General features: G+C 40.1%; 2 protein-coding genes across 4 annotated transcripts; one reads left to right on the top strand and one right to left on the bottom strand.

Moving 5' to 3' along the window:
* Positions 1–32: 32 nt before the first annotated feature.
* On the bottom strand, positions 33–3732 carry LOC124174582 (peptidoglycan-recognition protein SC2-like). Of its 3 annotated transcripts, none has more exons than XM_046553798.1 (3): positions 3040–3732; positions 2767–2955; positions 33–2654 (listed from the first exon to the last, which is right to left on the bottom strand). In XM_046553798.1, the coding sequence occupies exons 1-3, from the start codon at positions 3344–3346 to the stop codon at positions 2122–2124; spliced, it is 1029 nt and encodes a 342-aa protein (XP_046409754.1). In that variant the 5' UTR covers positions 3347–3732; the 3' UTR covers positions 33–2121. The 3 variants fall into 3 exon arrangements, with proteins under 3 accessions (XP_046409754.1, XP_046409753.1, XP_046409755.1); XM_046553797.1 differs by having other exon boundaries at positions 33–2663; positions 3040–3720; XM_046553799.1 differs by lacking the exon at positions 2767–2955 and having other exon boundaries at positions 33–2663; positions 3040–3724.
* A 736-nt stretch (positions 3733–4468) lies between these two features.
* On the top strand, positions 4469–6257 carry LOC124174579 (tubulin delta chain-like). Its single transcript, XM_046553793.1, has one exon. It carries the CDS (start codon positions 4586–4588, stop codon positions 5936–5938), a length of 1353 nt encoding a protein of 450 aa, XP_046409749.1. The 5' UTR covers positions 4469–4585; the 3' UTR covers positions 5939–6257.
* The last annotated feature ends 2570 nt before the right edge of the window (positions 6258–8827 follow it).

Consider the following 8827-nt stretch of genomic DNA (forward strand, 5'->3'; position numbering starts at 1 on the left):
AGAAGCAAAAATTGAATTTTTGTTTGAAAAAAATTATATTCAAACGTACTGCGCAAAGGAATGCCTTGTTAAATGATATAAGATTAAAGAAACTTATTCAGTCAAAATCGACATGGATAATTTCTTATAAAAAGACGCCTTTCAGCGCGGCGTCTCTCACCTATAATCAAATTTCCAAAATAGTGGCCATTCATTCTTTCACAAAGTTCCACATAAATTTAACTGACATTATTTCGAACTTTCCGGAAAAACGAGACGACAAGGAAATTTTGATCCTAGTACGCTGATTCTGATCCCAGTGCAATTCTACGCCTCTCATAATTTTCACAAGGCCACATTCGAGAATGAGATCAAACACAGCTGATAATTATTATTTTTCGTTATCTGTTATATGTTCGTAATTCTTGGGTATTTCCAACAATATTCCAGCTTATATCTTCTTCTGTTTTGTAATTTCTTTCAAGTCACAACATATACGATTACAACTGTGAGCATTTAATTATGCTTACACTATTCGCCGTCCAATCATATTACCGTCACTTGCGTCTCGCTGTAACGAATCTCGCACTGATAACTTTCTGGGAAATTTTATTGCGATAAAGCGACACCCGTTCCTCTTTCGTAATTTAGTATACAAACGTATGCATATCAACGGACGTTCACTCTAGCCGCGTATACAGAAAAAAGTAAACCGAGAAACATGTTAAAATTTCCGAGATCAATGTATAAATATTTATATGTATACACGAAGATAGATTGATCATTGTCAAACTTGACACTGAACATGGATTACAATAACTCACAGCCGACTAAAACGTAACAAATTTATTAAAAGTATTATTTGCGCGAATGAAAAATACCTATAACGTATTTTCTTTATTCTTCATACCTACAATCATAAAAACGTCTATAAACGTGGCTCCTCCTTTCCGCCCAATATAATCTCACAACATTTTCATCATTTCGTAAAGTATTCCAATTTGACATAAAATTTGTATAAAATATATGTTTTATTTATTTTTTCTAAAAACGGAGGTACGCTATCTTACTTCATTCATCTTTGTCCTACGTAACTAATAACAATTCTATATGTATAATGTCATTTAAAGAAAACTTTATACTTATCACCGTTTGTACGCACGTGTATCACAAACTGTAACTTATCTATTGTATGCAAGATGAAAATAACACTGGAAGTGAAAAGTTGATAAATTATCACTATTTCTCACGTGGTGAAAACAAAAGACTAGAAATGTAAGGATCAAATAGTCATAATTTAAAAGCATTTGATCCAGTGCAGAAACTGTGTGAAGATTTTATCGTTACTCATTTTTTTATTTGGATACGTATCATGTTTGAGCAAATATTCGACTGATTATGCTTATAATTGATTTACATGTAAACATTTATGTTTTGAGTATTCTAAAACTATGATTACACAGATCGATAGAAAAGTTTTTTTTTTTTTTATTGAGTTTATATTTAAATAAATAAATTTTGATTTTGTGCATCTAATAATAACCTAATATTCATTTATCACTTATAAAGTTTGCATTTGTTGTTTTTTATGTTGATTCTTAAAATCCAAACATGTCGTTTTGGTTTCTACAAAAGCAAACTTTATCTAATAAATCTATTTTTTCTTTCATTATTTACATGGAAAAAAATCAAAATTTGACATCTAGAACCCAGACTTAAAATTCGTGTTCACCAGTGTCATCAATTATCGACAGCTATATGTTATGGACTAGTCAGCACATATAAATCATCAAAGATACTCTGGCATTGTCATTTTCGTTCATTACATTTATATCTCTCTTGCGTCTCTACTTAATTCTTTGGCACTTACATTAAATTATACCGTTTACTATTGACTGTTAAATATATAATTGAAATAACACTTGGTTCTGCTATACTGCAACCTGAATTTCATCATTTCTTTTTGTTCCCATAAGTAGCTCCTATTGAATTTGAGCCGGAGTTAATAAAACTGAGATACAAAACAACGGGTTGAAAAACCGCGATATCAAAGTCTTAGGATGTTTTTAAACTATTCTGCTTCGCATACTTAGCCTTACTTGCGCTATGGTTTTTCATAGAAAACCATGACACTAGTATAGGTTACGTAATTAGACCAGCATAATAGTGAGGCCATTGCTTCAGATCTGCTAACAAATATTGCCCAGGACTGAGTGTATTAGCAACCTGACAGTGAGCAACCAGTTTATAATTTGAAGCAAGCTTTCCTAGTTCTACTCCCTGTTCCAGTAAAAGTTGCACTGCCTTTCGTTGCTTGTTTTTTACCTCATTAATTACATAATTACCAATGAAGGATATCATGATGGAATTATCTCGAGTGTAGTTTGTGATATCCCAGCCCAAAGCTTGGTAGACATTGCCGTCCCCCCCGATCACGAAATTATAACCAATACTAACCCAGCCACGAGTTTGAACATGCAGATTTTGAAATGTTTGCATTTTTGATGCGCACTCTTCGAATGTGGAGCACGGACTTGACGCTGTATGTCCAATGATAACTAATTCTACAGGATGTGAAAGACTTCTGTTTTGCCACCCGTCCCGCATTTCATATCCTCCCCATCGTTCCTTGGTCAATATAGCCACATCCTCATCCAAAGCTACGGAGTTCCCTTCTAAAACATCTAAAATTGAATCAGGCAGTTGTTATGATTGAAAAGACAAATTAAAACAAGAGATATAGACTTGGTGATAATAGACGTACAAGTTACAGGCAAGTCAACGTACCTGGTAGACGCGAACGCAGTGCATTTTTCCCATCATTTCTCGGGGGCGTGATGAAATATATCATAATCACAATAAGAGTAACGGCAATAATTAAACTAAACACAATTCCCAATATGCATACCAGATTCGTTGAAATAGCTGAAGTACGACTCAACATAAACTGGGAATTTGATTGCTTCTCGAGTTTATCTGAATTTACAGGAATCAAGTATAACTAATTCATTCATGATAAATGAAGTAACATATTTTTAGTATATCATAATCACTTGTCACCTTTGTTGTTCGCTAATTTAGTAGAATGTTGATGTATCGTTACTGGAGCATAGAATTGCGTTACTGGTCTGATCTTTACATCGGTGCTTTTCGTTACATTAACTGCAATTGATCTATGACTATAACCATCAAAAACCGGCAGATGGATTGCTTGCGCTCCGTTATCCTCTTCAAAATTACAAACTGTTGCGAGCTCATCTTCGTCGGTGTGATCTGTACTGGAATGCAAATCACTTTGAGAAACACTGACACTTGCAACGTCTTCTTTACTGGTTGTCCTCATTCCGTGTTTCATAAGTAACAACATGCCAGTGTCAAGCCAAAATGGTCACTGATCACTGGCGGCTTTCAATCGTTACAACTACGTATACCCGTTTGAAAGCGATAAGGGCAAAGGCTGGTATAAATACGCTGATTGTTACGCGTGAATTGCAACAGCCTCCACTGTAGAAACTGCGGACCACAAGTGATGCGTAATCTTGACGCATCGCGCTTCAAAACCACGAGGAAGGGCAAATAGATTTTATAAAAAAGCGGTCTTTTGCGATAAATGCGTCAAAGGTACAATACATTGAGCATCTGTCAAAAAACAGTGAAAAATACTACGCAAGGGCGAATTCGTTCACGAATCTGCGGTAGCGATCGGAGAATTTATTTGAAAGAAGGTTCCATTCTAATCTGTAATCCAATTGGTGTATTGCGCAGCAATGTATGGAAGTGTGGAAATGACCAAATGAAAGTCGCCAAATGAAAATCTCGGTTCTGTACGGCTCTCTGCATATTAATATGCTCGAAACTGTTGTTGAGAAGGCTTTTCATGTGCTTAATTCTAGAGAAATGGTCAAAATGATCTAGAAAATGTCCGTACGATATTTTCTTCAAATATTCCCGCTACGGATTGCCAGGTCATGAAAACTCCTAAGATCCAATTACCATTGGTGCGTTCCGAAATTAGATGGCAGCGCCAAAGACTCCTTAGGACAGAGGCAGAACAACCCACGAACTTGGCAGCGTAAAAGAGATAAAAAATTATTAACAACACTGGGAGCTAACACCGGAACTATCGGAACGCACAAATTATAATTCGGTCTTAGGAGTTTTAAAAATGGCCGCGACGATCTGACAATTCGTGGCGGGAATATCTGAAAAAAAATATCGTGTAGACATTTTCTAGATCATTTTGAACATTTCTCTAGAATTGTGAACAGAGAAAGGCTTCTCAACAATGCAGAGGCCCACGCAGAACCGAGATTTTCATTCGGCGACAGAGCATTAATCGGTTACTGACGTGCGTTCACTGAACATACACCTCGAAAATTAGTTATAAAATCCTATCTCGCATGAGAGGGCGCTACGAAACGGGGGACACGAAAAACGCGAGAGTCGGCTCTCTCAGACTTCTCTTTTCTTTGCTAGATTGAATGTCAGTTGTGGCGGGAAAATAACTCTGCTGAGATTGACGTCGAGACGCGATATCTGAAGCCTTTAAATCCCTGGACATCGAAATACAACAAACGTCATTGTCGGTGCAACGAATATCGTAAAAATGCTCACGTTGCAGTTCGGACAGTGCGGAAATCAAGTCGGTCACACGTTGTTCTCAACCGTAGCGCAAGACTTGTACTCTGCGAATACCGGAGTGCCGAGTAAACGTAATTCAGATTACGTTCAGGCGGGCTTCGACACGTGGTTTAAAGAGCTGTCGAAAAATGGTAAACACTTGGCTAGAGCGATCCTTGTAGATACGGAGCAAAAAGTAGTGAACACGGTATGCAGCAGCAATGAATCAAACTCGATGTGGAATTATAGCCCAGCAAACATAGTATGCTGTGCAGGAGGAGGTTCTGCTAACAATTGGGGATATGGACATTACATAAAGGGTCCTCAGCTGAGTTCAGCAGCGCTCGAGGCAGTGAGACATGAGGTAGAGAGGGCCGATACATTTCAAGGGTTTTTAGCAATTCTCAGCTCAGCGGGAGGCACCGGATCTGGAGTTGGTAGCTACTTGATGGAAAAAATTCGTGATGAATATCCGACTAAAACGATGGCCAGTAGCATTGTATTTCCGTATGGGTCAGGAGAAGTCTGCACCCAGAATTACAACACATTGTTGACCTTGGCCAAATTCATCGACATAACTGACGTCGCTATACTTTTTGAAAATGATCAAATACATGGGATTTGTGAAAATTTAACTAAAGTCCCGAACACTAATTTCAACGATTTAAATCATGTCATCGGGCAGAAACTTGCTGCCGTATTACAGCCTGTCTTAGGCACGACAAATATTCTCTCAACGCTAGTTCATCGGTTAACTCCCCACCCGCAATACAAAATTGCAACGATAAAAACGTCACTTCTTGCTCTGCCATCTTGTCAGCTTTACGACGGCAACTACAAATGGAATTCTATTGTTTGGCATCTGAAACAGATGTTAAGAGCTCCTGCTCTTAATCTAAACCTCGCCGACATGGAGACAAAAATGCCGTCGAACTCGATACCCTCAAGGACAGATTTTGCCTACTCCAAGTCCGTGTCAAACATATTGATTACACGTGGCTCTTCGATTGGTAATGACACCATAGTTCCAGTGGAGTTGAACGATGAAAAATTGTACGCTGACTGGGTACCGCATGTAGAGAAAATTGCCCACTTGCATCAGCCAAGAAAGCTTCTTGGTAAAGATAAGATTGCAGCTCTTGTTGCCAACAATTCTCAATTGCATCGACCGATTGACGCTATTGTTGACAAAGCCTGGAACACTTACATACATTCAGCTTTTTTGCATCAGTATAAGCAACATGGAGTTGAAGAGGACGATTTTTTGCAAGCTTTTGCAAAAATTGAAAACATAGTCAAAGTTTACAGAGAATTATGTAGCGAGGAAATTATTTCTTGATTAACAAACACCTGCCATTACTCAACAGACATAGTAACACTATTTATTCTGCACTTAAAACGTCAAGAATTCAGTAAAATGCCACGAGTTCCTAGTTTTACCGATTTTGTTATTTTTGCTTTGATTCTTAATCTCGCGAGCGCATTTTTTCTCAAAAGTTTTGTTGATTCAAGTAATCAAGGGTGTATAATCATGACTCCAAGCTCATTGACCAACCGCGGGCCAGTGCTTATCTTTGCCTCAAATGAAGCTAGGCGGAAAATTTCACATTTCCTATCTTCAATTGTAATTACATGTTATCAAGAGTTATGTCCCGTCTGTTAGTGGTACGGAAATAATATTCGGTAGTGATAGAAATATTTTTAAACACGTGATTTGTGCAGTATACCGATACCACGAATTTATGCCACATTTCGATTCAGCCAAATCGCCACTTAACAATGCATGGAAAATATGCTAGTGAAATGTTGAAGCGTAGTATGGAAAGCAATAGAAAAAAAAGAATAAGAAATTCCCCATCCCGTACCATGATTACGATAGATTTTCATGGTCACGGTGCTTCAAGCTACTCGCAATCACTCGTCCCCATATTTGAATTCGTTTTACTAAGAATGCAATGATTCCGGCCTTGAACTCGACATTCATACGCATCTATATAAGAACATTTTCGAGATCAAAGGCACGCGATATAATGCGTTTATCATATTCAGCGGACACTTCGTTGCCGTCTGGACTCAAAGTGAAAACAAGATAGCTAAACGCGTCTGTGATGTACGAAGATACAACTGTGAATGAAATATAATGGATGTGGACAGACGATTGTGCAAAGAATTAATTTTGCAGTGGTACAATAAACGAGAAACGGAAAGGGTATAAGTTATCCTATGAAGTTTAAACGTGGGTTGGAGATGAGCTTCTCGAAAACGTCGAAATGATAAATTATAACGCGGGGAAAATTAAAATTAATTTATTCGGTAGCTCGCGGATATTGCGAAGAGGCTGCGCATCGTTTACTCTCTATTTATGCGCAAGGAAACTGCAGACAATTTTCCGAGAACGACGACAGCTATTCCAAGTTACTCCCACGCGCACATCTCTCCCCAATGCCAGAGTCGGAGTTTCTATTTCACTGCTCTCGGCTTGCGATGTTCGATCCACTTCTTTGCTATCCCTGCAGGATTCCTGGAAGTAGTTTACTCAGCGGCCAAAGCCCGGGGGTTTACAAAACACATTATCTAACGAACGAACGCATACAGGGTGAGCCGATAAATGTTATAGAAAATTAATGACGGAAAGAAAGCAATGATTGAACTGGAGAGAGGAATCTCTTCGATGTCACGAGATGCATAATCATAGTCAATGTGCAAATGGTTATACAAACCTACGATAGCAGACTGAAATGATTCCGCAAGTCTGAGAAGAAAAGATTTTGAAATCTAAAAATAATCAAAAATTCAGACGGTCCTGGGGTCAGAGGCAAAGTTTGACACGAGTTGAAGCTGTTACGCGTGTCTACTTTCCATGACAATGGAATCGTTTAAAGCTTATAACGATATAGTATAATTATATGTACAAACGCACAACGGAAACCAAACGAACACTGATTTTCTGTGCAATGTCAGGCCACTACCTTTCGCTAGGTCAAGATATCGGTGACCGGAAGTTCAAGGTGATCCTTTCGCCTCTGCCTTGAAAACGTGCGACACATGTATCACGAACACAAGTAGAAACGTATGCAACGTGCCGGTTTCATAAGAATTGCAATCAACACGTTTGCCTACGTATACATCCGTCGTTACGGTGTGTGTCAAAAACGAACCCTGGGTGGACTTCATACATTTTCTCATGTATTTATTCATTATTCGAAGGGCTGATTCACCCTAAACCTCTCACGTCATTCGGAGGCCCTTTGTGTACACCGCTGCCTCCCGTTCTTCCTTACATCACCTGAATTCTTTATCAACTGTTTCGTCACCCCGTTAAAGTCAGGTGGCTGAAACCTTATCTGTAACGTCATAACTTGAAGAAGGATGTATATGAAATGATAATTGAATAAGAATTTCGGCACCGTGTTGGCTCGAATTCCTGGAAGTCTTGAAGCTCGTGAATGTCGATAAATTCAAGTTATTTTTTTGGCGGTATAACGGGCTTCGAGATCCGCAGAGTGTATGATAGTATAGGTACGAGATGGGGGTTGGCGAATAACATCCCTCCCCCCAATACTCCGTATAAGCAATTCTGTAACGATCCCCGGGAGTTCCAGGAACTGGAAAGGTTAAGTCACCGAGAAACTGGGTATGATGTCACTCGGGCTTAGGTGTGCGTGGAGCTCGCACCATGCCTATAGGTGTATAAACGCAGAAGAGAAGACCACCCTCTGTAATATTGCGCACAGTACGCGGCAGCAACCCTTGCGCCGACGGTATGACGTCACTGGACGATCGACCGCCGACGAGACGGGGCGACTCTACGGCTAAGGGCCCAGCGAACGAGCGGGAAAAGGACGAACGTTGGTGGCAGGGTAGACAGCGGAGGAGCAGGAGGAGAAGGAAGGCGGCAAGACACAAACTCTCAACCTGGAGTAAAGCGAAGGGGACTCTACCCGGCGCGGACGTTCGTCGGGCCAGCAGACGCCGTTCCAGCGTGCTGAAACCTGCAGGCAAAGTGAACGTGGCGTTGGGTTCGAGCTGCCTTTCAGCGCTTAGGAAGCGCAAGGAAGCGGGGAGAGGCAAGAGGCAAGAGACGAGAGACGAGAGAAGCGGGTCCGAGAGAGAACGGATCGAGCTTCGTATGCTTCGGCTTCGGCGTCCCCCTGCAGGCTGGAGGCGTTTCGAGCTAGTGAGGAGCACGCACGCGACGACGCTAGGACCCGCACCACCGGACAGCACC

The sequence above is a fragment of the Neodiprion fabricii genome, chromosome 2 (genome assembly GCF_021155785.1).
Source record: "Neodiprion fabricii isolate iyNeoFabr1 chromosome 2, iyNeoFabr1.1, whole genome shotgun sequence".
Taxonomy (NCBI): Eukaryota; Metazoa; Arthropoda; class Insecta; order Hymenoptera; family Diprionidae; genus Neodiprion; species Neodiprion fabricii.